At 57.1% G+C, this 27,502-nt stretch overlaps 13 protein-coding genes across 13 annotated transcripts; 7 read left to right on the top strand and 6 right to left on the bottom strand.

Annotated features, from left to right (window-relative positions):
• The first annotated feature begins 281 nt into the window (after positions 1–281).
• On the top strand, positions 282–2,045 carry F5144DRAFT_288364 (uncharacterized protein). The gene is made up of 2 exons (XM_066783785.1): positions 282–1,453; positions 1,515–2,045. The coding sequence occupies exons 1-2, from the start codon at positions 620–622 to the stop codon at positions 1,710–1,712; spliced, it is 1,032 nt and encodes a 343-aa protein (XP_066641297.1). The 5' UTR covers positions 282–619; the 3' UTR covers positions 1,713–2,045.
• Positions 1,982–3,514, top strand: F5144DRAFT_288370 (family 53 glycosyl hydrolase). Its single transcript, XM_066783786.1, has 2 exons — positions 1,982–2,980; positions 3,042–3,514. Exons 1-2 carry the CDS (start codon positions 2,379–2,381, stop codon positions 3,490–3,492), a joined length of 1,053 nt encoding a protein of 350 aa, XP_066641296.1. The 5' UTR covers positions 1,982–2,378; the 3' UTR covers positions 3,493–3,514.
• Positions 3,515–4,323: 809 nt separating this feature from the next.
• Positions 4,324–4,952, top strand: F5144DRAFT_653473 (40S ribosomal protein uS19; the record flags this gene model as incomplete). The annotated part of the gene is made up of 2 exons (XM_066793078.1): positions 4,324–4,628; positions 4,687–4,952. Coding segments are annotated over 2 exons (375 nt in total), but the record flags the coding sequence as incomplete, so codon positions are not given.
• Positions 4,953–5,147: 195 nt separating this feature from the next.
• On the bottom strand, positions 5,148–6,089 carry F5144DRAFT_491910 (uncharacterized protein; the record flags this gene model as incomplete). Its single annotated transcript, XM_066785889.1, has 2 exons — positions 5,148–5,747; positions 5,793–6,089. Coding segments are annotated over 2 exons (897 nt in total), but the record flags the coding sequence as incomplete, so codon positions are not given.
• A 531-nt stretch (positions 6,090–6,620) lies between these two features.
• Positions 6,621–7,928, bottom strand: F5144DRAFT_577234 (uncharacterized protein). Its single transcript, XM_066789186.1, has 3 exons — positions 7,556–7,928; positions 7,227–7,468; positions 6,621–6,903 (listed from the first exon to the last, which is right to left on the bottom strand). Exons 1-3 carry the CDS (start codon positions 7,691–7,693, stop codon positions 6,747–6,749), a joined length of 537 nt encoding a protein of 178 aa, XP_066641293.1. The 5' UTR covers positions 7,694–7,928; the 3' UTR covers positions 6,621–6,746.
• A 155-nt stretch (positions 7,929–8,083) lies between these two features.
• F5144DRAFT_577232 (uncharacterized protein) lies at positions 8,084–9,783 on the top strand. Its single transcript, XM_066789185.1, has one exon. The coding sequence runs from the start codon at positions 8,392–8,394 to the stop codon at positions 9,676–9,678; it is 1,287 nt and encodes a 428-aa protein (XP_066641292.1). The 5' UTR covers positions 8,084–8,391; the 3' UTR covers positions 9,679–9,783.
• A 919-nt stretch (positions 9,784–10,702) lies between these two features.
• F5144DRAFT_493327 (uncharacterized protein) lies at positions 10,703–12,618 on the bottom strand (the record flags this gene model as incomplete). The annotated part of the gene is made up of 2 exons (XM_066785967.1): positions 10,703–11,483; positions 11,537–12,618. 2 exons carry the CDS (start codon positions 12,616–12,618, stop codon positions 10,703–10,705), a joined length of 1,863 nt encoding a protein of 620 aa, XP_066641291.1.
• Positions 12,619–13,053: 435 nt separating this feature from the next.
• On the top strand, positions 13,054–14,296 carry F5144DRAFT_288151 (RNA polymerase III subunit Rpc25-domain-containing protein). Its single transcript, XM_066783784.1, has 6 exons — positions 13,054–13,354; positions 13,436–13,534; positions 13,600–13,696; positions 13,751–13,837; positions 13,900–13,963; positions 14,019–14,296. Exons 1-6 carry the CDS (start codon positions 13,343–13,345, stop codon positions 14,269–14,271), a joined length of 612 nt encoding a protein of 203 aa, XP_066641290.1. The 5' UTR covers positions 13,054–13,342; the 3' UTR covers positions 14,272–14,296.
• An 8-nt stretch (positions 14,297–14,304) lies between these two features.
• F5144DRAFT_288146 (integral membrane protein DUF106-domain-containing protein) lies at positions 14,305–15,679 on the bottom strand. The gene is made up of 5 exons (XM_066783783.1): positions 15,325–15,679; positions 15,231–15,264; positions 14,790–15,150; positions 14,573–14,734; positions 14,305–14,520 (listed from the first exon to the last, which is right to left on the bottom strand). Exons 1-5 carry the CDS (start codon positions 15,369–15,371, stop codon positions 14,339–14,341), a joined length of 786 nt encoding a protein of 261 aa, XP_066641289.1. The 5' UTR covers positions 15,372–15,679; the 3' UTR covers positions 14,305–14,338.
• A 177-nt stretch (positions 15,680–15,856) lies between these two features.
• Positions 15,857–16,914, top strand: F5144DRAFT_631145 (microsomal signal peptidase 25 kDa subunit-domain-containing protein; the record flags this gene model as incomplete). Its single annotated transcript, XM_066792450.1, has 2 exons — positions 15,857–16,032; positions 16,223–16,914. The coding sequence occupies exons 1-2, from the start codon at positions 15,990–15,992 to the stop codon at positions 16,912–16,914; spliced, it is 735 nt and encodes a 244-aa protein (XP_066641288.1). The 5' UTR covers positions 15,857–15,989.
• Positions 16,915–17,058: 144 nt separating this feature from the next.
• On the bottom strand, positions 17,059–21,141 carry F5144DRAFT_288119 (Dos2-interacting transcription regulator of RNA-Pol-II-domain-containing protein). The gene is made up of 6 exons (XM_066783782.1): positions 20,906–21,141; positions 20,692–20,838; positions 20,567–20,629; positions 19,926–20,515; positions 18,241–19,866; positions 17,059–18,189 (listed from the first exon to the last, which is right to left on the bottom strand). The coding sequence occupies exons 1-6, from the start codon at positions 20,991–20,993 to the stop codon at positions 17,203–17,205; spliced, it is 3,501 nt and encodes a 1,166-aa protein (XP_066641287.1). The 5' UTR covers positions 20,994–21,141; the 3' UTR covers positions 17,059–17,202.
• Positions 21,142–22,042: 901 nt separating this feature from the next.
• F5144DRAFT_604131 (uncharacterized protein) lies at positions 22,043–23,143 on the top strand (the record flags this gene model as incomplete). Its single annotated transcript, XM_066791327.1, has 3 exons — positions 22,043–22,245; positions 22,304–23,036; positions 23,090–23,143. The coding sequence occupies 3 exons, from the start codon at positions 22,043–22,045 to the stop codon at positions 23,141–23,143; spliced, it is 990 nt and encodes a 329-aa protein (XP_066641286.1).
• Positions 23,144–23,531: 388 nt separating this feature from the next.
• F5144DRAFT_287753 (uncharacterized protein) lies at positions 23,532–27,213 on the bottom strand. Its single transcript, XM_066783779.1, has 2 exons — positions 26,140–27,213; positions 23,532–26,088 (listed from the first exon to the last, which is right to left on the bottom strand). Exons 1-2 carry the CDS (start codon positions 26,935–26,937, stop codon positions 23,866–23,868), a joined length of 3,021 nt encoding a protein of 1,006 aa, XP_066641285.1. The 5' UTR covers positions 26,938–27,213; the 3' UTR covers positions 23,532–23,865.
• Positions 27,214–27,502: the final 289 nt, after the last annotated feature.

The following is a 27,502-nucleotide window of genomic DNA, read 5'->3' as shown; positions in this document are numbered from 1 at the left end:
CAGAAAAACATATTAATAAGTTAGCTTCTCTGTTCCAAGTTAAACCAACGGCATTTGTTCCACAAAAGGATCGCCGTGTGTTCCCAATCATTTCGCGACTGACATCATGAGACTGAGGTTGTCGCAGGCTTAATAATGGGTTCAGCTTACAAACTTGAGAGGAAGCGGGTTGCCCCACCGAGGGGTTCACTGTTGCACCCGCAAGCGAACCCCAAGATTTATAATATGGTCGCCAATGAAAGCCAGGACTTACACTGACGCGGGAAAGGTGATAGGTATAAGTAGGTAGGTACTTGCGGCCTCTAATATACTAGACAATGTGAACAAACACTTCTCATCATCACCTGGTGGCCCTTACAACTTGAGTTCACTGCCCGCATCACTTACATAATACCACTTATACACCACCACCAACCTTATTCACTTACACACCGCACCACCACAGCCATCACCACCAAAATGACGACCGCCCCCCCCCCCCTCCATCCCCACAACCCACGCCGCCATCGCCATCACCGCCCCCGGCGCCCCCCTCCAGCTCACCACCCTGCCCACCCTCCCCCCCTCCCCCACCGAAGCCCTCATCCACGTCACCCACACCTCCTCCACCCCGCTCGACATGCACCGCGCCACGGGCGGCCTGTACCTCAACAACACCAGCCCCGCCAACCCCTTCATCATGGGCAGCACCTTCGGCGGCACCGTCGTCGCTCTCGGCTCTACCTCTACCTCCACCTCTACCCCGTCCCAGAACCACAACCTCGCCGTCGGCGACCGCGTCGTCGGCTTCGTGCAGGACGGCGCGCCCCGCGAGGCCGGCTTCCAGGAGTACGCCACCGTGCCCGTGTGGAAGGTCAGTCGCGTGCCGGAGGGGATGGGCCTGGAGGCGGCGGTGACGGTGCCGGCGAATTTGATCACGGCCGTGTATACGGTGGCGGTGGAGTTGGGGTTGGAGCTGCCGTGGCCGGTGGAAAAAGGGGTGAAGAGGAAGGATGGGGAGGCGGTGGTGTTGGTGTGGGGGGCGGCGAGTAGTGTGGGGATGTATGTGTTGCAGGTGTTGAGGCATTGGGGGTATCGGAATGTGTTGGCTGTTGCGGCGGGGAAGCATCATGAGGTTTTGAGGGGGATGGGGGCGAGGGAGTGTTTTGATTATCGGGAGGGGGATGTGGCGAGGGAGATTGCGCAGTATCTGGACCTCCAGGGGCCTGCTGGGGAGGGTAGGCCGAGGGTGCCGTATATTGTGGACTGCATCGGTTCGCGGGAGGGGACGCTGCGGCCGTTGACCAAGATCGCGGAGAGCGGGAGCAGGGTGGCTGTCATGCTACCTGTGATCAACGTCCACGCGGGCGAGAACCAGGAGCCAGAGCTTGAGATGGATGTGAGCAAGGCGTTGCCTGGGCAATGGAAGGACGGTGTTGACCTGAAGGGTGTCAGGGCACTTCTTTATCATGAGGTATGTTGAGCGAGTGAATCCTAGTGCCTACGGACGGCTAGCTAACTCGGGAACCGGACAGAACGAGTTCTTCAAGAACCATCTGCAGCCAGAGATCATCCCCGCCTTGTTGGAACAAGGAGTGGTTCAGCCAAACAAGCAGCGGGTTGTGGAAGGGAAGACGTTGCTCGAACGTGCGCAGAAAGCGCTCGATTTGCTAAAAGGCCAAGCTGTCTCAGGAGAGAAGCTTGTGTGGAGGGTGGCAGATGGAGAGATCTAATTGGGGGATGAAGTCTATGAGTTATGAATATCACTATAGGTCGGTGTGGTGCGGCTGGCTACATGTTGTTGGAAAAGGAAGTCTCATTAGTTAATGTCTAAAACAGTTTCCTGAACTATTTTATGACAAGAGCTTCGCCGACGTTGAAGTTAGTTCGGCGTATGTCAACCTTGTTGCTTTACAACTGCATAGGGGAGGTACTCAAGATATTCAGACGTCAGAACACAGGACGTGGATGGCTGCCAAACCTGAGGTTAGGGTCAGAGCAAGCCTGGAATCTGGTAACCGATCTGATGTTACCTCCGGAAGAAGATGAGCCGAGTACCCCGTGTGATTGGTGGTAGATTCGGTTTCTTGAAACGCGCCATTCTCCTTCAGCCAGCTTGATATCCTACCCTTGTAATACCCGTATAAATGGTCCGTTCTCGGCATTTCTCCAGATCGCTTTAGATAGGTGCGGAAACATGTACGGCCAAGACCCACCATCCGACAGCTTGTTCGCGGAGAACGGTCCCCATTGGGAACCATATCGTAGTAGTCAAGGTAGCGTTGTTTCACCACAGCCATGTAAATAGCTCTTGTGAGATTCCTTCAACCCGGATCTCGGTTCCATCCTTGGTGAGCCTCGAACGTGTTGCTCGATTCGGTACACTTGCCACAGACAACATGATGCTCACGCGCTTCGTGGCCGCACTCCTTGGCCTCTCCGTTGCGGACGCCGCCCTCACCTACAAAGGTGTGGACTGGTCCTCGGTGGTGGTCGAGGAACGGGCTGGTGTCTCGTACAAGAACGTCAACGGCAACGCTCAGCCGCTAGAGAAGATCTTCGCAGACAACGGCGTCAACACGGTGCGCCAGCGAGTCTGGGTCAACCCCGGGGACGGCAACTACAATCTTGCCTACAATATCGCACTTGCGAAGAGGGCAAAGGCTGCTGGCCTGGGTGTGTACATCGACTTCCACTACAGCGACACCTGGGCGGATCCTGCCCATCAGACCACCCCTTCGGGATGGCCGACCGACATTGACAACCTCTCCTGGAAGCTGTACAACTACACCCTGGATGCCGCGAACCAATTCCAGGCTGCTGGCGTGCAGCCGAGCATCATGTCCATCGGAAATGAAATCACGCCTGGCCTGCTGTGGCCCACGGGCAAAACCAACAACTGGAGCAACATCGCTCGGCTACTGCACTCGGCGGCCTGGGGTATCAAGGATTCGACACTCAACCCCAAGCCGAAGATCATGGTTCATCTTGACAACGGATGGTGAGTGGTGCCTTGGCTACCCGGAAATGGCCCTGATTCGAGATGCTGATGAGAGAAACAGGAACTGGGAAACCCAGAAGTGGTGGTACACAAATGTCCTGCAACAGGGGACATTCGTGTCGTCCGACTTCGACATGATGGGCGTCTCGTTCTACCCGTTCTACTCGGCCTCGGCGAGCCTAAGCGCGCTGAAGACGAGCTTGACCAACATGGCCCAGACGTGGAACAAGGATGTTGCCGTAGTCGAAACCAACTGGCCAACATCCTGCCCCAACCCCAAGTACAGCTTCCCCTCCGACGTCAAGAACATCCCCTTCTCGGCAGCGGGACAGTCGACGTACGTCACTAACGTGGCCAATGTGGTGTCTTCGGTGAGCCGCGGGGTTGGGTTGTTCTACTGGGAACCCGCGTGGATTCACAATGCGAACCTGGGCTCGTCGTGTGCCGACAACACCATGTTCTCGCCATCCGGGCAGGCCTTGTCGAGTCTGTCCGTTTTCAAGCAGATTTAGGCGGGCAGTGGTCTGAGCAAAGAGCCAAGCGTAGAACGTTCAATTATGCATAATAACTAGAAAAAGAATACAATGCGTTCTTCTGCTGAATTTTATCATGTGGTCGTGGAATTAGAGGCCCCTCCAAATGCATGTTGAAAACACTGGCGGGTTTGAGTGAGAGCAGCAACCAGGCAGTTCCCAAACTTGCCAAGGTCGTCCCTCTCTCTCCCTAATTAACCAGCCACATCAAGCCACAACGCACAGCCACTCGCACCAATCACAGCACAACCGACCCCCGAGGGCACAGAACCCTACGAATTTTTGTGAGTGGAGTCCCAAGCCGCCAGCGACCCAACCATCCACGAGCCTAGGAAACCGCCCGCAGTCAAATCCACCCCATCATCGCGACAACTAGAATTTCGCTCTTCGATACCAGGACTATCGAGCAGCGAAATCCGTGATCACCGACAAACCGCAATCATGGCTGACGAATACGTACGTCCTCCCTCCCCCGCCTTTCCCGATACTTCGATGCATAATCCGCCACGGCCCTTCCAAACTCGCCAGACTCCTCAACATTGAAAGGACGTTCAGCTAACGGCGCGAACAACAGAATGCCGAGGCTGCGGCCGAGATGAAGAGGAAGAGAACCTTCCGCAAGTTTTCGTACCGTGGTGTCGACCTCGAGGCGTAGGTACCACCCTTCCCGCTTTTCAACAGCACACACTTTTGGCGCGATTGGGGCGTGGCTTCGAAACGTGCATGGGGCGGGATATGGAGGGGAAGGGAATTGTTGGAAATCAGGAACGGTGAATTGCGGAATGGGACACAAATCGCTGACCCGGTTGTCTGCACAGTCTCCTCGACCTCGGCTCCGATGAGCTGCGCGATATCGTCCACGCGCGTGCCCGGAGAAAGATCAACCGCGGCCTCAAGCGCCGCCCCATGGGCCTGATCAAGAAGCTCCGCAAGGCCAAGCAGGAGGCCAAGCCCAACGAGAAGCCCGACCTCGTCAAGACGCACCTCCGTGACATGATTGTCGTCCCGGAGATGATCGGCAGCGTCGTCGGCATCTACTCCGGCAAGGAGTTCAACCAGGTGGAGATCAAGCCTGAGATGGTTGGCCACTACCTCGCCGAATTCTCGATCTCATAGTACGTCCCCTCTGCCCCTGCCTGTAGAGGTGATTGCAAATGACTGACCCCCTTGCAGCAAGCCCGTCAAGCACGGTCGTCCAGGTATCGGTGCCACGCACTCTTCTCGTTTCATTCCTCTGAAGTAAGGGCGCTGGGATATGGGAGGTTCTTGCATTCAGTCAATCATGGATTCGGCGAAACGGGACACGGTTCTGCTCACGGGCATTGTTTGAGGTGGCAATGTCGATGCTCTATCTTGGAGGGATCACGAGATAGTACACAGAGCAATTCGAGTGCTGCATTCGGTCCTACGGCGATGTCACAAAATTACGGGATGATGTTGCGCGGGAACAAGAGCTCGACATCGGAATGCTGCTGTGACCGGTGCGGTCTGATATACCCTTGTCCTTAGCGTCTTTAGCAGGGCCCGAGACCAGTGCGCCCCTTGTCCGGGCTCATACGTGGCAAAGAAGTTGGAGTGATCAACAAGCCGGCCTAATTGATTGACGGAGTGATTTGAGAATACCAGAAGCCGCCTCACAGCATGTTACAGATCGATCCCAGCCCGCCGTCTCGGCAGGTGTCGCACTCGCAGACGAAGCCCTTCTCCCGCTTGCCGTAATCCCACGTCAGCTGCTCCCCTTCACGGATATCCCGGCGCGCTTGCACGCAGATATGGCGCGGCTTGACAAAGTGCGCCAGCCCCGACGGGCCGATGCGCCAAGAGCAGTTCGGTCCGGGCTCGTTCTTATTCTTGTCCCTGGCCAGGGAAGAAGAAGCACAAAGAGAGCTCGAGGACGCCGGACCGGGGGTGCAGCAGTGGTTGATCAGCGATCCGAGGAGGTAGACGCAGGCCTGTCTGGTCGAAGCGGCGCCAGCCATCCCGTTCCCAACTCCATCCTCTCCTTTCCCGGCCGCAGTAGATCCCGACCCCCCGCCCGGCGGGACCTGAAAGGCGTAGTGCTTGAAGAAATCTAGACACGCCTCGCGGGCGTCCACCTCGGACACACTCCCACCCATTCTCAACCTGGCGGTATACGCCTCATACTCGCGCTGCGTAACCTCCGCCCCCGCAAACTGCGGCCTCCCTCCCTCACCACCACCACCACCATCCACAACAAGATTCATCCCCATCCCCTCCCCCCCCTCACCACCACTCCCACCACCCCCATCCCCACCCACAACACCCAAAACCCCCCTCGCCACCTCCCACCCCACCACCCCCACCCCAAACCTCCCCGCCAACCCCGGAAACGCCACCGCCATCACCTCGCGATGCTCCGCCAGCGCCGCGCGGCACGCCGCCAGCTGGGAGGCGACGAGCGCGCGGTCGGCAGCAAACGTCTCGTTGAACAGCGCCGTCAGCAGCGGCGCCTCGTGGAAGACCAGCTCGTCGCGGGACAGGTCGCGCGCTGCGAAGAGCCCGTAGCCGACGGTGGGGCTGATGAGGCGGATGCGGATTGCGGGGAGGGCGCGCGGGGGTGGGCGGAGGAGATGGCGTGGTGCCTGAGGCGGGGGGGGTTAGTTTGGGGGTTTGGGGTTGGGGAGCTGTTTGGTTGGGTGGGTGAGGTTTTGGCGGGAGGGAGGGGGGAATGGTTATGCATATGTTGTTGGTTGGGAATGTTGTGTTTGGGAGGTTGGAACGTGGGGCAACGCAACCGGGATTGTGAGGTCATAAGGCACCAATTAGACCAATTGGGTCGAGTGCTGGATTGGGAAACAAGACGATTATGAATTACATGCCTTTGCTTGCTTGGAGGCGTCGAATACTTCAGTTTGGGCAGCTTCCCCCGGCGGGCTCGCCATGCTGGTGTCAACTGCGCTTTCGAGTGTTGGGTCGCAGTCGCGTGGTTGAAGCTCGCATGGGCGCGGAATTCACGATGGACGTGGTAATTATTATCATACGCAAAAGGCGGCCTCTGAATGCAACATGTATTGCCGGCAAATGAAGGAAGGGACACAGGGCTGCAGGACACTGAAATGACGAGGTTTCAGGAAGGAGGGTTGGGTTGTGGAACTGTGGTTGCCTCGTGTCTAAGGTAAGGTACGGGTACGGTATGTACAGGTAAGGCAGGCACGTGTACCACAACGTGTGGGTATTTTGGGACACAAGAAAAGCCTAATTGTCGTATTTCGCTACTCGGAGGCCGCCGACGCAGCCGCCGCCGCCGCCAGCTTCTTTGCCTTGCGCGCCTCGTCTTCGTGGTGCTGCTTCTGGTAGTGGGCAACCACCTTGTTGATGTTCGGGTAGTGTCCGGCCGGGACATTAAAGGGCGAGCCGTGTGTGAATACCCTGTCACGTGGTCAGCATCGTTACACGAATTACAGTTCCCATTGACCCCGGTCGTGATTGCTTCTTGTTGAGGCCCCGGCTGCGGAAATGCCCGGGAATCTTCAAGAAACAAGCTGTGTGAGCAACATGCCCTCGGCGGAGGCGAGTAGTCCGTAGAGACGGCCCGGAAAGGATTGACGCAAGAGTGTCTCCCCCAGCCAAGCCGGACCCGACGAAACCAACCCAGCACTCAACCGACCCCCAATCAAAAGCATGTCCTCAACTAGGCACGCCCCAGCTATCCTGCTCCTCCAAATTCTAGGTATGTAGGAATCGTCACGTACTCAGGGTAGGACAGCTCGTGGTACGCGCTCCGGTCAGCCGTGTAGAGGAGGTGCTTGTCGCGAGCCGCCTGCTGGAGGGCCGCCGACATCAGGTGGTTCTTCGTTTCCCACTCTGTGCCGTAGTTCGAGACCTTCTGAACCCACTTGTGCAGGGCCGAGAGCTCGCCGTTCTCGCCAGGGCGCGAGACCTGGTAAACGAAGATGGTGCCGACGAACGTGCCCATGGCGATGAAGAATCCAGGCTATTCCGCCGTTAGCTCCTAGTTTCTTATCCGCGCCCGTCCAGACGGAGCTCCAATGGCAGCTTCCAAGCTTTGCTAGCAACGTACTCCGAGTGATTCCTCAACAGTGTGGGGGGCGGCGTGGCCATGGCTCGAGGCGTACGACCTGGTGTTCTGGGCGGCGATGGGCCGGGCTGTCCGAGCCTGCCTGGCAAGCTGTGCTGCCCTTTGCCTAAGTGCCGACATGGTTGCGATTTGCGGTCGTCGCCGGGGTGCTCGTGGTCAATCGATAGTGGGGGGATGACGGTTGTCGAGGCCGACGGGTTGCCTCTCCTTGCGGTCTTATCGGTTGGCGCTCTCGGAAATTTGGAAATAACAGCCGGCGCTCGAGGACTGAGGTCGGCAATTCGTCGTTGCGTCGCTTCCCGAGAAACGAAGCCGCAAATGGGTGTGCTGGTGAGCGACTAATTGCCAATAAGCTTGTTCGTGATGCTGTTGCGGAGCTTGGCACAGGCAGGGCCATGGAGGTTTAGCACGTGACTTGAAGCTTGGCCAACAAGCGCGGTAGTGCGCTTACCAGCCAATCAACAACTGCCCCGTAAATTACAGATCGAGTTTCGCGCCTCCTTGTTCTTAATCGAATCAGGACTTGAGGAAGGAGGCAAAGTCGGCTTCAACAAGTCAATCTGGCCTTTCTTTCAACTTCTGTACCTGAGTCATTGTGGGGATCAGGGAATGAACTTGAAGGCAAAAGGCCATGGTGTTTTATTAAATGCCTGAAGATTTAAAATATTTAACGCTCCTTTGAAGGAATTCGTTTTACCTTTTTAACACAATTCCACTTACAGGGTCACATCGAAAGCCATTCATTCACCTTCACGAGTGGCTTCATCTTCATCCTAGTACAACACACAACTGACAGGACGGCCAAGTTTCGGTTAAAGATGCTACCCATCAACCTCGTTGCACTCATAGGCCTCATGGCCTGGGGGACATCGGCCTCATCAGCCGCCGAGTCCGCTCCCTCACCGTCAGCGGATGTCGAACTCATCTGCCACACCGACAATCCAACAGAGTGTTACCCAAAGATATTCCAGGCAACCGACGAGTTTCAAATAGTCCGTCCGGACCAGGACCTTCCAATAGGCCTCCACGTCCGGCTCAACGTCTACACGGGTCTCAAGGAAGCCAAGATCAACGTCCCCGACGAGCACGACCCGTCATTGGAAGGCCTACCCGTGGACTCGTCCGTGGTGATTGTCGAGCGGGATGAAGCCGAGGAGCAGCTCAAACCCCCGCCCAACGCACCCGCCTACGAGCCGGTGGGGACCATCAAGAAGCCCAAATCCGCCGACGCGGCCGAGGGCAGCGCGTTCTACAAGTCCCTGACCATCCTCAAGAAGGGCCTGGACGTGGACGCGGCGCTGGAGATGCTCGAGGACATCTCACACGACATCTACTACGGGCTCAAGATCGCTGAGGACTACGAGACGGTGCACGAGCTCTTCTGCCTGTCCACCGCCCCCCTCTCATCCCCCTCCACGGACGACGACGACAAAACCGCCACCACCCTCCGCCGAGCCCGCCTCGCCGCGCTCACCCTCTCCTCCACGCTCCAAAACAACCCCACCGCCCTCGCCTCCATCGAGACGCACTGGCCCAAGCTCGCCCCCTCCCTCTGCGGCAGCAGCAGCGGCCGCACCACCCCCCTCTCAACCAGCATCTTCACCCTCCTCCCCACCTCATCCTCACCCCTCACCAAAGCCCGCATCTCCCTCCTCAAAGGCCTGCTCAAATCCCCGCTCTTCCGCACCGCCTTCCTCTCCAACACCACCAACAACAACGGCGCCTCCCACATCCTCCGCATCCTCACCACCCCCACCAACCCCACCACCAATCAAAGAACCGACGAAGAGGAGTGGGCCCAAACCCAACGCCGCGCCGCCCTCCTCCTCCTCGACACCTTTCTCGACAGCGACATGGGCGCGGCGGTGGGGGAGTGGCCGTCGGCGGGGCGGGCGCAGCTCAAGGACGGGGAGTGCGCGACGCTGTTTGGTGCGGATGGTGACCGGAAGGGTGAGGGGCGTGAGGAGGAGTGCGTGGACTGGTTGGTGAAGGGGTTGAGTGAGCGGTATAGGAAGGATAAGGGGCATTGGAGTCATGAGTTGTGGAGGGGGATTAAGGGGCGGGATCGCAGTGGGGGGAAGGTGGGGGAGAAGGTGGATTTGTGAGATAGAATGTGTACTTGAGTTGTGTGTATGTTTTTGGCAGAAGAAATGTCGTATACCCTGTGCAGGATAGGATAGACAAACAAATACGCGTGGTTTTACGGTTTCATGTATTAAGTTCCTTTCATTTCTGCTCAAGCTCTCGGTATTTTGCTAAGGTAGTGTACATCTGAGCTTTTCGCTCGTATCGTAAAATCGCGGGCTGTGTTGAGTGGACTGGCTGAAAACCTACAGCTTAGAAGTTGTCTCAGACCCTCGCACCTCCAACGACTCGTACCAAAAGGCGGTCTAAACTTCCAGACACCAACTGCCAACAGCACGGTCTGGCAAACTGCTTCATGCACGACATACGAGGTCCCCGAAATGTGACAGCGCGCTTCACCGCCCTGCTGGGGAAAGCAAAAAGCATGCAAAACAGTTGCGGTTTGAGGACCTGCTAGCATCAGCCACCGGGCGATCCCCTCCGCCGCGTCACACTTGTGTCACAACACTTGTGGCTGCAAATGCCCCGATAACGCGTACAACGCGGCACGGGAGGAGCCCGAAATTAAAAACCAACGAATCAATGCAGTTCCTATACGCTGCCCGACTGCCTCGCCCAATTTGCCCATCTAAAGCGCAACTGCAGGGGGCGGGTATCGTCCAGCTCCGGTGAGGAAGGCTCTAACCACCCAGACTCCGAAGCCCTGAAAACCCACACCGACCGTTTTAGACTTCCGAATATAAGAAATAAAGCAGAAATTAAGCCCGTAAACCCGTAAAGTTGAGATGATTGTACAACCACAGCGCCCAAGCCGCCCTCGACACTGTCGAGACAACTCCATGAACCAGACATAATGGCAGTAAGACAAGATCGCAGCGCGTTGATGACGTGACGGATTGGGTTGCTCCCAGCTGGGGAGACACCGTAGAAATCGTACTACTTCCTTAGCAGGTGTTTGCGAGCCAGGCCTCGGCGGCCGTGTTTCCGGCGGTTTGACCCATGGGAGCAACGGTTGCCGCGACCACAAGGCTGGGGGGGAGAATCCTATTCGCTCGGCCTGACACCTGTGTTCCCGAAACCGCTCATATTCCAACCGGGGTACTTGGTCGTGTTGCCGTTGTTGTCCGAGGAGGGCGGCGGCGGAATCGGAGGCAGGCCATTGCTAGATCCCCCGTTCGTGGCAGGCACCTCAGCGTTAGCCGCCGTATCCTCCTCGGACTGCTCGTTCGAGGCCTCGGCGCCTAGCTTATTGGGAAGGATACCCGCGTCCTGAAGGCGCTTGAGGGTCTCGACAATAGCGAGATCTTCCTGGTGCTTATCATTGAGGGTGATGCGCTGCTGCAAGGTGATACGGCCACCGTTCATCTCGCGTTCCCTCAGGGCGGCTTCGCGGACGGCGGGATCATGGACGAAGCGGCACTTGCCCCGCTTACCACAGGTACCACCTGTAGAGTAATACTTGCAATGCTTAGTCGGATCCGCCTTCCTGGGCGGCGGGGGGACGTTGCTGGGCTCCTGACGAGTCGACATGACTTCAGGCTTCTCGTCGTCCGACCTAGCATCGCTCGAGGGAGAGCTCAGGTCGATATCTCTCATGTCGTCGCCTTCATCCTGCTGCTCGCGCTTTCGCTTGATGCTCGACTCGACCTTCTCGAGCTGCTTCCGCAACTTCTCAGCCCTCTGCTCCAGCGCATTTCCCTTTCCTTGATGGGAATCGCCGTTCTGGGCCTTGGCGGCGTTCTTCCTGGCTTCGATTCTGCTCTTGGTAGGAAATTTGGCCCGGCGCTCGGCAATCCATGCAGCAATATCAGACGAGGATTTGGGGCTATACAGCGTTAGTATCGGCTAAAATGGCATCATGGAGGATAGTAAGCATACTTGGGAGCGTCAGCGCCGTACATCTCGTTCAGGCGCTCCTCCTCATTTTCGTCATCTTCATCCGACTCGTCACCGGGCGTCAGGCCGAGCGTGTTAGTCTTACGCTTCTTCTTCTTGCCGGCCGACGCAGCGTCAGGCTTCTGATGCTGGGTGGGAGGCGTCTGAGCCGCCAGTCCTTTGTTCTGGTTGTGGTTGCGGCCGCGGTTCTTGTCACCTCCAAACTGAGGGCGAGATTTGTTGTGGTGGAAACCGCCGCGGCCGTGATGGCGCGAACCACCAGAATGGCCATCAAACGGCGGGGTGGGCGCATAGGGAGCCGGGGGCGGGTAGCTTTGGTAGGGGGCAGGATACGGCGCCGGAGGAGCAGGAGGGCCACCATAAGGGTATGGAGTGCTCACTGGAGCGGGTGCTGTCTGGGGCTGGCCGCCATCAAAGCCCATGCGAATTGGAGGGCCCATCATCTGCCCCTTTGGACCCCCGCGATCATTGTAGCCGCCACGGCCGCCACGCCCACCGCCGCCGCCATATGCACCGTGGGCCGGAGGTTGCTGTGGATGAGCTCCCCACTGCTGAGCCGGGGGACCACTGTGCGGGCCCGGAGCCGGATAAGCCTGGCCATAGGGAGGCTGAGGGGCCGGTTGGTACGGGGGCTGGCCGCTGTAGGCTGGTTGTTGCTGGTATATTTGAGGGGCATAGTTCGGGTGGTAGTTCTGTGGGGGCAAAGGGGCGTGCGGTGGGTTTTGTGGGGGATGTTGCTGCCCGTGCTCAGGGTGCCATGCCTGTTGCTGAGGCTGGGGGTAGCCGGGTTGGGCAGGGGGGCCGGCGTAAGGTGCAGGGCTCGGGGTTCCGTAGGCGGGCGGCTGTTGGCCATAGCCATAGCCTGGGTGCGGTTGATGTGGTTGATGCGGTTGGTGCGGCTGGTGTGCTTGGTGTGGTTGATGGTAACCACCGCGATCAGGGCCGCCGCGACCTCTGCCGCTGTGACCACCTCGAGGAGGGCCGTACGAGGAATAACCGCCGGGGCCATCGCTCGGGGGTGCGGGCGGAGGAGCCGGAGGAGGGGGTCCGTAATTGTAGGACATGGTTCAGTAGTCGAGATTGTCCAGCAGTGAGGAACCCAAAACTTGGAGGTCAGAACAAGAACAGGGCGAACTTCCCAAGGACGACCCGGGTACCACCACAAGGCCCAGCAGCCGATGGACGCGTCTTCACTTGAATCCGAAAACCTTCAACGGCCGTGAGAGAGGAATGGAAAGGGGATTGTTCCAAAGATGAACAGTGCGGGCCGCCGGAGTTGACATGCGGTTTTGTCGGGATGGGGTGGTTCGAGGTTGAAACTGGGAGGGAAAATGGAGATGGCTCGGTGTGGATTTGAATGAGGAAGGACGGTTGGCGACTCGAAACTGTCAGGAAGTGTATTCGCACGGTGGTACTGCCAAGGCGGTGTGGTCGAAAGTGGGTCATATCGGCAGAATTCCAGGTCAGGATGAGGCAAGGGTCCTGGAACTCTCATGCAAGTTACCTAACCTTGACTGTGGGGGTCAAACGGGGTGGCGATTTATTTCTATGACGGTTTATTTCATGAGCCTATCTACGACAACGACCAAGCTACAAAATCCGAGTTTGCGCTAACATATCCGGTACTCAGCGTGACTCTCTACACGTTCTGACTTGACAATTTCGTAATCAAGGCTCCCAAGTGAAGCCTGTGCTAAAACTCTCCGTGATACCAATCACTTCCACTTTCTTGGTTGAATTGTCCCACTTCCTTGCATGGTATAACGGGAATCTAGAAATCCAACTGGAATGTTCATTTTAGTCAGTATATCTTTCTGTTCACTCAGTTCAATTGTCATCGGTTTGTTTGCTCGCGCACTAACATGATGAATATTGGGATAGACCAAAATCGCCGACCTGGTGCAGATTGCGCCTGATGACTTCAGGAAGCAAAGTCATATCGCAATCGAAGACAATATCAACTCCAAATATGCCAACAAGGCAAGTTCGAGCTTTCCACCTTTCCCCTTTCGGCATGTCTCTCCTAGCTAACCAATTCCTCGTAGGTAGTGCAAAAGATCGGACTCTGCATCTGCCTCTGGGACATCCTATGGACATCAGAAGGTCTCATCGGACATGGCGACGGGTTAGTCAATGTCAACGGTACGAATCGCCCTAAATTTTCGACTGGATGTTTCCTATGCTGATGTTGCGTAGTTGAGTTCCGCGTCGTGGTGTTTAGGCCCTACAAGGGAGAGGTCATTGCAGCACGGATTATGGACCAGTCACCAGAGGGGATACACCGTTGGTCTATCCTATATCCTATTTGGTTCTCATGTTGTCGCTTGTACTAACTACCTTTGCAGTCGGCACAGATTTCTTCGACGACATCTTCATTCCCTGGACCGAGCTACCCGAAGGCTCAGAATTGTATGAACCCATCCCAACCCTTGGTCACCCGATCCTCGCTAACACGACCCCCTAGCGAGCCATCTGATAACCTCTGGATCTGGAAGGAGGATGATCAAGCCATGTACTTTGATGACAACGAAATGGTCCGGTTCCGGGTCATCTCGGAAGAGTGGCATGACCAGGCCCCCTCGAAGCCGGTCGAGGCAGTGGAAGTGCCTGAAGGGTCCGAGGCCGTTGTTGCGCCGCCGATCCACACGAAACCGCCATACACAATCACGGGATCCATGAGTGGCCCGGGGCTCGGCTGCTGCCTGTGGTGGGAGTAATGACTGGTAGGCTGACGGAACGCAACATATTTCGCATCTTACAGGGCGATCTATGTGGTTTGATATATTACACCTTGATACCCGCGAGAAGACGCTGCTCGACACCGTCCAAGACGGAGTGGTGCTCGATGACGGCGAGGTTCTCCGCCTCGGCGAGAAACTGCTTGTTGGGGTCGACGCCGGGGCCGAACATCTGGCCTGCCCCCTGCGGGCCCATCTGGTTCATCTGCTGCGCCATCTGGCTGGCGGCTAAAGGGGCGGATTAGCAGGGCTCTCGGATAGACAGAGTAGGATAGCATACCATTCTCGCTGCCGAGCAGGAAATTGAACACAGACTGCAACCCAAAGATACAGAGGAAGTACCAGCTGATGCTTGACATCCACCTCGGGTCCATGTCCCTAGTTGCCACACCAGCTTGGAGCATGCTCTTGAACTTGATTGTGAGCGGGAAGGGCAATTTCACTGTTCTTGTCAGCCACTCCATCCAATCCCAAGCAAAAGCATCCGGGCTACCCACTGATCACATAGCCGCTGAAAAAGGCATTGATCCAGCTCATGATCAACGTGTTGGGGATGATCATGGCCATCTGGTTCTTCATCATGCCCATCATGCCCTCCATAGCGCTAGGGTCGCTCATCGGGTTCGGGGGCGGCTGGCCCCGGCCGTCGGGGTTCTTGAGATATGCGCCCGACTCGTAGGCCGTGATCAGGGCGTCGCGTCGGGTGGTAAGCGAGGGCTTCGAGAGGACGTGGTAGTTGCCGCGCACATTGATACCGTGGAGCAATGACCGCTGCTCACGCGTCGTCTTCTGGTCTTGCTTCTTCGGGGCCGAGGCCATCAGGACGGTCGCATAGTGGCGGAGGACACCGGTCAGAATCTAGCGCCGGGTGTGTAAGTTACTGCGCATTGCGTGCCGAAGGTGCGTCAGGTGTGCGAAGGGATGGGGGACGTGTGTACCATGACAATGGTGATGGGAAAGAGAATCCAGTAGCTATTGTCGGTCCAGTATCAGCAATTGAACGCCCCATATCACCAAGGAGTCAGAACTGACAATAACTGGGGATCCCTATGGATCGTCTGCACCGGGACCTGCGCCATCGTGTCGTTGCCAACTGCTTTGCGCTGGTTGAACTGCTTCTCCTCAAGTAACCTGGAGCTTGGTGTTTTGTCTGCTCCAGAAGCATGCGAGTTGTTGTCGCCCGGACCCGCTGGAACCTCGAGCCAAGCCCCCTCTGGCCAAAAAAGGCGGAACTCAAAAGGGGAGCGAGATATCAAGAAAAGAGAAAAAGAGGGAGGTAAACCAAGAAATAAAAAAGAGGGCAAGGAGTTAGTTAGAGCAAAAGTGATCAAATAGAAGAAGCATAGTCAAATAAAAAGTAGGTTTTAGGCCTCCGGACGGCTTTCCTTGCGTTTCTGTAATCCAAGATTTCGGCAGCACCTACACTTGGAGTTCGGCTTTTTTTGGCCAGAGGGTGCCAAGCACAGGGGCTGATAGGTCGGGACCCCTGTCGGCCAGTGTAACCTGAACGAGACGTGCAGATTAGGCCAATCGGAGGGAAAGCTGAAGCTCGTCCAACTGCGCAGGTGGCCTTTCCGCAAGTGAAGCTCTAAGAGTCCATGCCCACCGGCACCTTCGACTTCACACAACTCGACCACCCACAATAAGTCGACAGGTAGCCAGAACCACTTCTGGGTTCCGCATATCCACCAGCAACAATGGCAACCTCCCAAGAAAAGATCACAGTCTACAATGTAGCAGGTAAGCCACCCATCTCCGACATCCCACATCCCATCCATTCATCCACCTACCTCCCTCCCTCCTCTACATCTACCCCAACTGCTCCCTCTCCCCAGCTCCTCTTCCCTTTCCACACCAAATACACACACCTACCCCCTCTATCAACACCCACCAACCCCCCCACTAACCAACCCTCCCCCCCCCAAACCAGACCTCAAAAACACCACCGACGACGCCCTCCCCAACTACCTCAACAGCCTGGGCTTCACGCAATCCCACCACCTCACGGACGTGCGCCTGGCCCTCGGCTTCTCGGCCTTCACCCTGGCCGCCGCCTGTTTCGGCTGGGACTACCACTTCGGCTTCGAGTCGACCAAGCACCTCACCGCCGTCGCCGTCGCCGTGTACACCCTCCTCAACGGCGCGCTGACGCTGTGGATCGCGCGCGCGGAGCGCGGCACCGTGTACGTGGGCCGGAGCAAGACCACGGGCGAGACGCTGCGGATCGCGACGCGCGTGGAGAAGAATGTGCCTGTGTATAGGGTCAGTGTGGAGGTGACGGGGAAGGATGGGCGGAGGGAGGAGCTGGAGTTTGCGCGCGCGTTTGGGGAGTGGTTTGATGCGGCGGGGCATTTTGTGGCCGCGCCGTTTCAGGTCGTGTTGGCGGGGAGTGTGCCGCTGATTGGGAGGGCGGATCCGAAGAGGGCGGCGATGGCGGCGGCCGTGGGGAAGGGGGGGGAGGGTGGTGGTGGTGGTGGTGGTGATGCTGCGGCGGCGTATACGCCTGAGATGTTGGATGCGCTCGCCAAGGCGAATGTTAGTGTGGTTGGGTCTGCTGCGGAGGAGGCGACTGGGTCGGAGGCGGCGGCGGGGAAGACGGGGGGGAAGAGGAGAAAGGCGTGAGGTGGGATGGACGGGAGAAGTGTTTGCGGTGGGAGTTGTGGAGGATGGCGCTGGTTGCGGATGTATGGGTTGGTTAATAAAATGGACTTGATCGGAATTAAAATACAGGTTACATTTACCATGGCCAGTTCTACGGGACCACTCGGCTCAAGTGGAGAAATTCTAGAGTCCCATGCTAGATGTTATGGTTTCTAGCGCCAGCAGATACGGTTCTAGATGTCTCTTTATCTCTGTAGACCCAACCAGACTTGCAAGTTCTCTTCCACCCTACTCAGTACTCCAACCCATCTACAACCCAACCTTCGCCCAGCTCCCCCTCGTAGCCCTCGCAACCTCCCTCACCCTCCTCACCGAATCCCCACACGCCACCGCCAAAATCCGCTGCGTCGGCGGCGCATAAGCCCTAACATGGCGCTCCTCAAACCGGCCCGGAATCCCCCCCAGAACCTGCAGCGCGAGGCGGCGACACAGCGTGCGCACGGCACCCTGCTGAGCAGCGCACTCCTGATAAACGCCCGTTGCGCCGCCGATGACAGCCCTCAGGTGCCCCGTTAGGGCGTCGGGCTCGCTCGCCAGCACCTCGACCAGCACCTCGAGCGCGGCCACGGTCTGCGCCCAGGCGGTCTCGTCCGAGAGCCCCGCGCGCTGGGTGAGCGCGGTGACGAGCAGCCGGATCAGCGGCGCCAGGTCGTCTTGGTAGACGGTGAAGGGGCCGTTGGCGACGATGGACAGCACGGCTACGCGGTAGCGGGTTGCTGTGAGGGGGTCGTTGTTGGGGGAGCCGGGCTGGGCGGGTTGAAGGAGGGGTTTGGCGAGGTGGGCGTAGGTCCATTGTTTGTGGAAGCGCCGGATGATGGCGTGGTTTTCGGGGGTGAGGAGGGGGTTCTGCTTGACGATGAGGCCGAGGGAGGCGGCGAGGATTTCGCCGTTGGGGGTGGGGGTGGAGGCTGCCTGGTGGAGAACCGGGATGAGGGTGAGGACGTGCGGGTCCTGGCGGGCCGCGGCACCGGCGATGACGCTTAGGGCGGTTGTGCTGTGGGCACGGAAGGCAGCAGGGTCGGCCGGGGAGGGAGCGGCGGTTTCCTTCTTCAACCAGTCGCCCCAGAAGTCGAGCACCCGCTTCAGCACTTCCAACTCCTGTACGGGGGTGGAAGCTTCGGGTTTGAACTTGTTGGCAAGTATCGCGCCGATGGCTGCCCGGATGTCGCTTTCACGGGATGTGTTGAAGGTGGGCGTGCCACTTGTGAACCGTTCTGCGAATCCGCCCGGGTTGTACTGGGAGTATTCATTAGTTCGGCCCGCTAGTTGTGAAGGGATACGACATACTAATCCTGCCATTGCCCCTGGCCGCAGTCCCTGGAGAATACCCAGCGTTAATAGGGCCCCTAGAAGGTCGGATCGTGTCTCGAGGAGCGGCCCTGTTGTGCCGCGGAAAAAATTGAAAGCTTGGTAGGCTAGGTTGCAGGACACTTGCAGCTTCTCGTCCAGACTGCTCACCACGAGTGCGGCCATCTGGGAGAGCTGGACAAGTGCCGTCTCGTCCCATGGCCCACGCACTCCAGCGGATGCGGAACGGTATAGAAACCTCACAACGAAGAGGCCGAGCTTCAGAAATTGGCGATACACTTCAGAGCCATTCTCCTTTAACGGGGTCAGTCCCGCGTTCGGCGCAGCAATGTCGCGCTGTATTTGCAACAACCAGTCTTCAGGTAGTTCCTTGAACTCATCCACCCAATCTTTGTTATCGGGTGAATTTGAAGTGAGAGCGCTCTTTCCGTATTTTGCTTCACAGGCATCCCGGAACCAGATGACCGAGGCATGGAGCGAGGAAATGACATGGGAATTCGCAGACGCGCCGTCATCTGCCCGAATAGATTCGGAGTTGGGCGAAAGCGGGAAAATTTCCAAAAGGCTCGCCGTCAGTGTGATGAAATGTTGAAGCGGAGAGAACTGCGTTTGGGTATCAGTTGTGATGCTTGACGGGACTTCGGAACACCCAATGAAGGTGAAACGAGACAAGAGATCCTTTAGGGCATCAAGCGAATACTGCGAGGGTTTAGCCCAGTCGCGCGACTTGATACCTGCCTTGATCCTGCTCGCGAGCTCTCGGTACCCCTCGGCATAGTTCATGACGACCGTGCGTAGACCCAAAACCGCTTCGTCTTCCACGGCGGTGTCGTCCTCCGAGGTGTCATTCGGACTTAGAGTCAACCCTTTCGTAATAGTGGAGGTCAGGAGTGAGCAGATCTCGGAGCAGACCGATCCAGAGCACAAGAGAGTAGGGGTCCCGTCGGGTTGTAGAACCTGTTGGCTGACGAGCAAGGCAAGGCCCTGTATAACCTGCTTGAGCACATCCTTCTCCTCGGAAACAGGCTCCTTGATTTTGTCGGTCCATACGGGGAGGTAAACATCGTGGAATAACGTGTCCAGGTGAGTACGGGACTCGGCCTTCAAACTTTCCTCATCCTCAGAATGTGCCTGCTGCCTGTCCCTAAACAGCTCCATCCGAGTCTTGAGAAGGGAGTTTAGAAGCAAGAGAAGGTCCCGTGTGTGGGAGGGTGATTTGGGCTGACGGAGATTTTGCCGGATGGTGTCAATGAAGCTGGCGTTGTAGAGCACGTATGCCCTGATATTGGCGCTTATGACTGTCATTAAGAGCAACCCGGCCTGTTTCGTGTAGGTAGGATTTGCGAGGTCGTCCCGGCAGTCCCTCGAAACGAGATCGACGTAGCTCTTGAGCAGCGACACATCGAGCTTGTAGGTTTTCGTACCGTCGAGCTTTCGAGCGATGGTCCGGAGCACGTCTAGAGTTGCATCTATGGTTTCCTTCACCTCGCCATTCCGGACCTCGTACTTGAGCGAGTTCCAGATCTTTTCGACATGTGGGACGACGGTTGCCTGTGGATTTTTGTACTGCTCAATGCACGCTTGGATAGTCTTCAATATGTCCAACTAGTCGAAGTTAGCGCCAAAACCAAACGCGCCGCCAAACAGAAGTTCGGTCAACTAACCTTGACAGCCACAGTAACGGCATCTCCTTGATCCAGCTTCTGAATGAGGAACGGAAAGGCGTGGTCCGCGACGCGCTGGTGGGCCGAGAAACACCCTCTTACAACCTCCTTGAGATCTTCTGCGGTGATGCCTATCGGTGTAGCTGAGCTCCGTAGGGAAATGGGGAAGTAAGCAGAGAAGACCTTGAAGAGTTCCTTGGTTACCTCAGCCGAAGGGTCGTAATCCTTGATGAGTAGAGCGAGGATCTTAAACCAGACCATGAGATTCCGTGGGTCTCTCTCATTCTGGCACACCTGGAGAAGGTCGACAACGAAGCCGCAGGAGGACCCGTATTTGTGCTTTAACTCGCTGCTGACGGCCGGGTCTTGGATCAAGCTGAGGAAGAGCTCATAGATTTCTAGCCTGGTGACGGCAATCTGTAACCGGAAGTCTTCCTTTATTTTGCAGACATCCTCCAGGATCTTGATGCCCATGCTGGGCTTGAAGTTCTTCATCGCGTACAACTGCCTCAAGGCCTTGGCGGATGCTGTGATGCCCGCTTTGTGATCGTAGGAGAACATGGCGCCGAAGAAGCCAATGAGGCGGAGTACTGCAGCGATGTGAGTGAGGTTGTATTTAACAAGAGGGAGGGGTGTCAAACCTTGGTCAGATCTTAACACGCTCTTATAAAGTACCTCTAATGTCCCTGCAAGGAAGCCGAGAGCTAAGTCCCGAGAGCAGTTGTTAGTTTCTGGCTAGCCCCTGAACAAAAGAGACTGAATTCACCCTTGGCCCTGGCAATGATATCACCGCTCCCCCCTTCATCCTCATCCTCCATCTTATCATCATCGGCATTTGCTGGGGTCATCCATTGCTGCACCGAAGCGGCCCAGTTTCCTACCACCGTACTGCTTGCACGAGAGCTCTCGATTTCTAGAACGGCAAATCAGCAAGAGGTACACAAATATGTTGGAGGGTAAATGGGATCTCCCTCACTCACCCTTTGCTGCTTTCTTTGTAATTTCCAGTTGTGCCGGCTCATCATCCGAGAGCACATACTCCAATGCCCACTGCTTGAACTGGGCCATGGTCAAGACTCAAATGCGCCCAAGGACAATTCGAACATCAATGATATTGATGAAAGGGTCTCAAAGTATCTAGTTTTCCAAGAGTTTCTTGTGAAAAATGACGCCACTTTGCACAGTCTGTTCAAGCGCCGTGGCCTAATGGTGCAAATGGTGGCTTGTGTTTCCAGCCACAAACCAAGTTTGATGTTTGATGTTGCTTCCTTAAGTAAAGATTTGTAAGAGGATGCACCACAAATAATCGATACCGGGTTTGAGCTGTTTAGGATATCGGTCAAGGTCCTGTAGCTTGGTCCAGCTTAGCATAGTTCACCTAGCCCTTCGGTCTCTGGGTGGCTTCCGCTTGCCACGGCCGTTATCGCCCTGGTGCCCCGCGCTGCCTCGCGGCAGTAAATCTGAGAAAGGCTGAAAAGGTGAGGCGGTGAATCTTGGTCCCGATGCTTCCTGGCACGATGTTTAACGCTAAACTATAACCGGTAAGAGGGGCAATGGTGTGGGCCTCTATCCCGTCCTGAAATTTTTGCTGGAGACCAAGGCGTGACAGGGGTCGGCAGTTAGAGGGTGTGAGTAAGGACCGATCGGAGACGAAGTCGAAACTCTCGGGTGAGGTGCTTCACAATTTCAATTTTACGTATCTGTTTAGCAAAACCAAAATATCTCCTTGTTATCATCTTTTGTATATCATTGAGCTAATTGTTAGGTCCTCCCTGCTATCTTGTCAGTGGATATCGCGGGGTAAGCTGTTTCTCGCTGCTTCCCTCTCTGGGTCTACAAGCACTATCTGCGTTGTTGAGTCACCCACACTTGACCTTCAATTTCCATGTTGACTTACAAAGCTTCAATTGCTTTCATCTCACCAATTTTGTGCACCCACGTGCCTCAACATCAATTCTGTCCGCTCAAGAACAAGATGGCAAACTTACAGGGAATATTACCCCGCCAGGAGCACTTGCTAATGCCATTATGACTACCAGGCATCCGGTGCCCGAGTTGATTCACCAACAAACAACTACCCAAATATCCAAAAACACTCAGCGACACAAAGCCGTACCATGGCTTCAGAAGAGGTTCCCAAGACATGCAGGGTCATCCTCGCCGACACAATAGCCAAGAAGCTGTTGGCTGAGGTCAAGGAAACTCTGGCTAGCTTCCAGGGCACTGCTACCAGCAAGCCCACCTTGGCGGCATTCCTAGCCAACGACGACCCTTCCGCCCAGCAGTACGCCGACTGGTCAAAGAAGACATGTGAGGAACAGTGAGCAAAGTTCTCCATGCCAAATGCCAAAGATCTACTAGAGTCTAACGTGATCTAGCGGATTTAACTTCGACCTCCGCAAGGTCGATAAGGAAGCCCTTGAAGAGGCCGTGGTGTCCGCTAATCACGAAGATGCTGTCGACGGTATGCTGGTATACTACCCCATCTGGCGTAGCAACCAGCAGCAAGACCGCTACATTCAGGAGACGGTCGCCCTGTCCAAGGACGTCGAGGGCTTGTGCCACACCCACCTCTTCAACATGTACCACAACACGCGCTTCCTCGACCCGCCCACCAACCAGAAGAAGTCGATCCTGCCGTGCACCCCGTTGGCCATCGTGAAGACCCTCGAGCACCTGCAGATCTACAACCCGATCCTGGCCTACGGCAACCGCCTCTTCGGCAAGACCATCACCGTCATCAACCGCAGCGAGGTCAACGGCCGCCCCCTGGCCGCCCTGCTGGCCAACGACGGCGCCACCGTCTACAGCGTCGACATCACCGGCGTGCAGGTGTTCACCCGCGGCAGCGGCATCCGCGCGCCGCGCCATCAGGTCCACGACAAGGAGGGATGGAGCCTCGAGAACGTGCTGCCCCTGAGCGACGTCGTTATTTCCGGCGTGCCCAGCGAGGCCTTCAAGGTGCCCACCGAGCTGATCCGGGACGGCGCCGTGTGCATCAACTTCTCGAGCTACCGCAACTTTGACGGTCCGGCCGTCAAGGAGAAGGCGAGCATCTACGTGCCGAGCACCGGCAAGGTGACCATTGCCGTCCTGCTGCGGAATCTTATGGTATGTTCAAGGAGATATGTTGTATCTTCTTGGTGTGCTAATCAGTTTAATAGCGCTTGGTCGCCAACCGACACGAAGCTGGGGCCCCGGCTGACGTCCCCGAGTAAACCGGGGGCGAGCACTTTAGGGATAGTTGATTGCTTGATCTGCGTTGCATCTTGATTCCATGCTTTTTTATATGCATGGCAACCTAGAGGACTAAAATAGGGCAGAGGAGGCTAGTAAACAGACACCCAAAATTACAGAGGAACAAGAACAACCATGTGTGAAGATAGAGTCTATTTTGCTGTCGCGTAGAATACGGATACACAGATACCTGGTCCCAAGCGCCACTACCTAAGCAAATGTGTCTGAAATAATATATATAGTGAAGAGAACCCAGGGTATCGAGCCACCTCTCCTAAACCGAGAAGAAGCAAAGTAAAAGAAGCGCCGCAACGGGCTCGCCGGAACCATGTCCCGATTCCAGGTTAACCGCTCGCGCAAGAAACCCCCCCAAAAAGCATCTCCTGCTCCCGCATCAGCCCCTGAGCTGAACTCCTCCCCATATCCAACCCAGGCAGCATAAAAAACTGTCCTTAAGCCCAACACTCCGTTCCCCTCCAGTCTTTCCCCCTCCTAAAAAACAACGACTAATCATTACCAATTACCTCCTCATATCATCATCGTCACAACAACAACACCCCTCGCAATGCCATACCAGAGCCCCCCCACCCCTTTCAGCTCCAAAACCAACCCACCACAAGTAACGCCACAGCCAGGGTAACAAAAATAAAAACCAGACAAAAAAAGGTAAGAAGAAAAAAAAAACCCCAGGCAAAGCAAAACCTCACCCCAAATTCTCCTCCCCCAACCCCAACCCCTCCAACGCCCTCCTCGCCGCATCCAGCCGCCGCCGATACATGCGGCTCTCGGCGCTGGCCCGCCCATTCTCCGTCAGCCCCAGCACGCAGCGCCCCAGGTTCGCCACGATGCGCTCGACCAGGTACTTGTCCTCGCGCAGCAGCGCCTCGAGCGGGTGCGGCGCCCCATTACCACCACCACCATTGCTGTGGATGCCGTTGACGATGCCGTTGATGCCGTTTGTGGCGGCGTCGCCGTCCATCGCCACGTGGCGGTCTGAGGTTGGTGATTGTGGGGGCTGCGCGTGCTGGCCCATCTCGAGCATCAGCCGGCTGGCGAGGGTGTTGAGGTCGGCTTCGCCGCCGCCGCCGGAGACGTCGGGGGAGAGGGAGCGGTTGGGCGGGGTGAGCACGCCGGCGCTGCTGGCCTTGCGCACCACGGGTGGTGGTGGGCCGTTTTTGGAGGATGGTCGGGACGGGGGTTTGTTGACGAGCGGGAAGCTGCGGTTCGTGCCGACCGAGTCGAATGAGGAGGTGGAGGGGCGGTGGAGGGAGGGATGCATGCCGGTGGTTGACATGGGCCGGTGGATGACGGACGCGCGGCGTTCGGTTTTGGGTTGGGCTGGGGAGCCCGCGGAGGAGGACTCCTCGGCGATGGGTGAGATGGAGCCGTCGCTGTCGCGGGTTGCGGGGCCCGAGGTCGGGGGGTGGAGGGCGCCCGGGTTGAAGGAGAGGCGTTTGGCTGTGGCGCTGCTGCCGGAGCGGTACCGGTGGCTCTGAGAGGAGGCGGCGCGGGAGAGGGATTCGAACGGGTTGTGGCCTTCGTCTGGGCTGACGGGGGATTTGAGGGACCGGGCTTCTTGGGCTGTGGCGAACGTGTCGATGGTGGAGATCGAGTTGCTGCTGTTCCGTCTGCCGATGATGGGCGGGTGCTCGTCGCTGCTCGTCGCCGTTGGCCCCCGGGTCGTCTCTACAGAATCGTCCGAGGTGAAACTCTCCCTGCTGGCCCGCCTTGCCATACTCATAGTGCCCATGGCGCTATGTAAGAAAAAGTGCTCGTAGTCGAATGCGTCCTCGCGGTCTTCGTGCGAGATTTGGTGCTGCACCGTATCGTGGTAGAGGGACTCCCCGCTCTCGCTCATAACGTCGGCGTCGGCGGCATCGTGGAAGGCCTCGTCCGTATCGCCATTCTCCGTATGCATGTCGGAAACATCGTCTTCAGCATCGCCTTCAACATCGTCGAGTCCGGCAATCGGTGTAAGAGAACGTGGTTCGAGGTCGACCGGGTTCTCAATGTGAACCCCCTCTTCTGCGTCGGCATAATCCGTCTCTTCCCCATCAACATGCCCATTGTCCAGTTGTTGATCCACCTCCTTAATATCGCCATTCACGCTCAACCCTTCGTCGTTCCATGGGGTTTGGTCGGGGAAGTCGTTGGCGACAATCTCTGATGCCCTGTTTGAGGGAGGTTCCGCATACCAGTGGTCGATTTGCGAATGCGTGAAAGGACTGGGCGTCCGGAGGCTCTGCAGACTTTGCCTCTTCATGTTATCAACCCTAGCTTGTTCCCGCAAGTTTGAAATTTTGCCCTTCAGGTCTCTCATCTGGTCCTTGATGTCGCGCATTTGGACGGCGGAAGATGACCTCTGGGGGTTCCTTGCCCCGCTGTCGCTGTGGAAAGACCCAAACGTGGGGCTGCCAAACGTAGGGCTCAGGAATGCCTCCAACCTCGCATTATGGCTTGCGCTGTCGGCTTCTCCAAGCCGCGCGACCTCGTCCTCAGTGAGCGGCTTGAGCCCGACTTCCCTCACAGAGTTAGCTTTGTGAATAGTACGATGGGGTTCGCCATCCACGCCCCCACGGATATGATCGGCGCTTTTTGACGCCGTCAGCGGCTGCCGGTAACCCCCGGCGGCTCCAAGAGCGCTTTGCGATCGAGGTACGTTCACCCGGTACGGCAATCCATTCCGCATGAGGAGTTCGCTCGACATGCGATTGTGCCCGGTGGTGTGATCGGGTGTTGAAGGATCGGGCTCCATGCCGTTCGCCGCATCTTGTTCCACCCTGTTTTCCACGTCCTGCTCCATCCTGTGTTCAATGTGGTACGTTGCCGTTGCCGCTCGCTGGAAAGGCGGGGAAGGCGTCGAACCGTTGGAGCCATACGGGGAGTGTAACGAGCTCCGTGCGCGAGTCAGGTTGCCTTCCATGGTCTAATCGCCGTCAGTAAACTAAATAGACTCGGATTGACCATCCAAACCTACCGTCAGCCGTCTCTTTGCGTTGGCCAGGATCTCCTCCGCCCGCCGGCTCAGCGAGGTCGTCGAATACGTAGACAAGCGATCGAGATTCTCCGCCTTCGAAACTCCTAGTCTTGCCGGCTCAACGGCCGCTGTGCCCTCCACATACGACGAGGCCATGCTCTCTTCGTCGTCCCCTTGAAATACACTGTCCCCCACACTGACGGAATCGTCGAAGTCAGCGAAAGCGGCCGCGTGGTCTCCGTTTGTGATTGTGCTGGTGCTATCCATGCTCGAGTGGCGTTCATGCTTGGCGTTCAAGTTCTGCTTCGACTTCTTCTTGATCGTACCCGCCGCGTGGATAGTCGGGGAGGACTGGAGCGCTGGCTCGCCTCCGCTTCCGCCTCCGTGCTTAGGAGACGCGGTCCGCCGTAGGCCAAGTTTCGCCCGCGCTGGTGAGGGTTTCCCCACCGTGCTCTCGACTTCGGTAACCTCCCCAATATCTGACAACATAGTTCCGTTTCCGTAGATGATGGGTGTTGTGGGTGTGACGGGGCCTGAGGGGCCGTACGGGTGCGGGCCTGCCAGACCCGTTGCGACGAACATGTGGTGCATATCGGGCGGGGAGGTGGTGTTGTGTGTGTTCTTCCACATCATGAGCGAGGCGCGCTCGGCGCTCCCAAGATCCGGGTCGGGGGAGTCGCTGCGGTCGTAATCTGGCAAGATCATATCGGGGTTCGTCAGGGTCGGTGAAGCAGGGAGCGGGCCCGTCTGCTGGTGCCCATTGTGGTAGTGGGCATTGGCGGTTTCCATGGTTGTCATAACGAGTGTACTTGCGAGTGGGCTTCGTGTGTTTGGTCTATTGGCGGGAGCGGGAGGGGGGGCAGGAAGCGGAGGGACGCCGGGCCCGATCGCCCAAGGTGGCGCCTATTCCTGCGAGAGAGCGAGTGGGCGGGTGCTTCTGCTGGCTGGCAAAATAGAAACGCTCGTTCCCGACGACGAGGTGTAATGCGCCTGCGGTGCAACGAAAGACCCGAATGGGAGGAAGCGAGGGCGCGCCGTCTGGGCTGCAATTAACCGTGGGGTCGGAACCCAAGTCGAATTCCCAAGTCCAAGCGGGTAAAAATCACAATACGAATCGAGTTTTGTCTGTGAGTGGTTGCGTTGCGTTGCGTCTCGAAGCAACCTGGTGCATGGAACCTGGTGAGTGACAAAGTTCGGTCGTCGGTTGGTTGATCGCAACTGGGTTGGGTGAGTGTTGCACTGAGCGAGAGACAGCAGAAGGAAAACAAATGAACGAGTGGACGAATTACGATGGTGAGATTGCCAGCAGAGAAAATTAGACTCGGCACATGCATGCAGTATGAATTACAGATTACAGTCGGCA

The sequence above is a fragment of the Chaetomium tenue genome (assembly GCF_020726465.1).
Source record: "Chaetomium tenue strain MPI-SDFR-AT-0079 chromosome Unknown F5144scaffold_5, whole genome shotgun sequence".
NCBI classification, from domain to species: domain Eukaryota; kingdom Fungi; phylum Ascomycota; class Sordariomycetes; order Sordariales; family Chaetomiaceae; genus Chaetomium; species Chaetomium tenue.
This window is presented reverse-complemented; position numbering and strand designations above follow the sequence as displayed.

What these genes read in the sequence shown, in the direction of transcription:
- F5144DRAFT_288370 (XM_066783786.1), top strand. Translation starts at nt 2,379, where the DNA reads ATGATGCTCACGCGCTTCGTGGCCGCACTCCTTGGCCTCTCCGTTGCG. An exon ending in GTTCATCTTGACAACGGATG is followed by an intron (nt 2,981 to 3,041) that starts GTGAGTGGTGCC and finishes TGAGAGAAACAG; the next exon opens with GAACTGGGAAACCCAGAAGT.
- F5144DRAFT_288151 (XM_066783784.1), top strand. An exon ending in GTCACCAGAGGGGATACACC is followed by an intron (nt 13,838 to 13,899) that starts GTTGGTCTATCC and finishes CTACCTTTGCAG; the next exon opens with TCGGCACAGATTTCTTCGAC. An exon ending in CTACCCGAAGGCTCAGAATT is followed by an intron (nt 13,964 to 14,018) that starts GTATGAACCCAT and finishes ACGACCCCCTAG; the next exon opens with CGAGCCATCTGATAACCTCT.
- F5144DRAFT_577232 (XM_066789185.1), top strand. Translation starts at nt 8,392, where the DNA reads ATGCTACCCATCAACCTCGTTGCACTCATAGGCCTCATGGCCTGGGGG.
- F5144DRAFT_288119 (XM_066783782.1), bottom strand. Translation starts at nt 20,993, where the DNA reads ATGGCCCAGTTCAAGCAGTGGGCATTGGAGTATGTGCTCTCGGATGAT. An exon ending in TATCATTGCCAGGGCCAAGG is followed by an intron (nt 20,630 to 20,691) that starts GTGAATTCAGTC and finishes CTCGGGACTTAG; the next exon opens with CTCTCGGCTTCCTTGCAGGG. An exon ending in CAGGGGCAATGGCAGGATTA is followed by an intron (nt 18,190 to 18,240) that starts GTATGTCGTATC and finishes GAATACTCCCAG; the next exon opens with TACAACCCGGGCGGATTCGC.
- F5144DRAFT_288146 (XM_066783783.1), bottom strand. Translation starts at nt 15,371, where the DNA reads ATGGCGCAGGTCCCGGTGCAGACGATCCATAGGGATCCCCAGTTATT. An exon ending in CATAGGGATCCCCAGTTATT is followed by an intron (nt 15,265 to 15,324) that starts GTCAGTTCTGAC and finishes GACCGACAATAG; the next exon opens with CTACTGGATTCTCTTTCCCA. An exon ending in TTTCAGCGGCTATGTGATCA is followed by an intron (nt 14,735 to 14,789) that starts GTGGGTAGCCCG and finishes TGACAAGAACAG; the next exon opens with TGAAATTGCCCTTCCCGCTC.
- F5144DRAFT_577234 (XM_066789186.1), bottom strand. Translation starts at nt 7,693, where the DNA reads ATGTCGGCACTTAGGCAAAGGGCAGCACAGCTTGCCAGGCAGGCTCGG. An exon ending in CTGTTGAGGAATCACTCGGA is followed by an intron (nt 7,469 to 7,555) that starts GTACGTTGCTAG and finishes ACGGCGGAATAG; the next exon opens with CCTGGATTCTTCATCGCCAT. An exon ending in CACGAGCTGTCCTACCCTGA is followed by an intron (nt 6,904 to 7,226) that starts GTACGTGACGAT and finishes ACCACGTGACAG; the next exon opens with GGTATTCACACACGGCTCGC.
- F5144DRAFT_288364 (XM_066783785.1), top strand. Translation starts at nt 620, where the DNA reads ATGCACCGCGCCACGGGCGGCCTGTACCTCAACAACACCAGCCCCGCC. An exon ending in GGGCACTTCTTTATCATGAG is followed by an intron (nt 1,454 to 1,514) that starts GTATGTTGAGCG and finishes GGAACCGGACAG; the next exon opens with AACGAGTTCTTCAAGAACCA.
- F5144DRAFT_287753 (XM_066783779.1), bottom strand. Translation starts at nt 26,937, where the DNA reads ATGACAACCATGGAAACCGCCAATGCCCACTACCACAATGGGCACCAG. An exon ending in ACGCAAAGAGACGGCTGACG is followed by an intron (nt 26,089 to 26,139) that starts GTAGGTTTGGAT and finishes GACGGCGATTAG; the next exon opens with ACCATGGAAGGCAACCTGAC.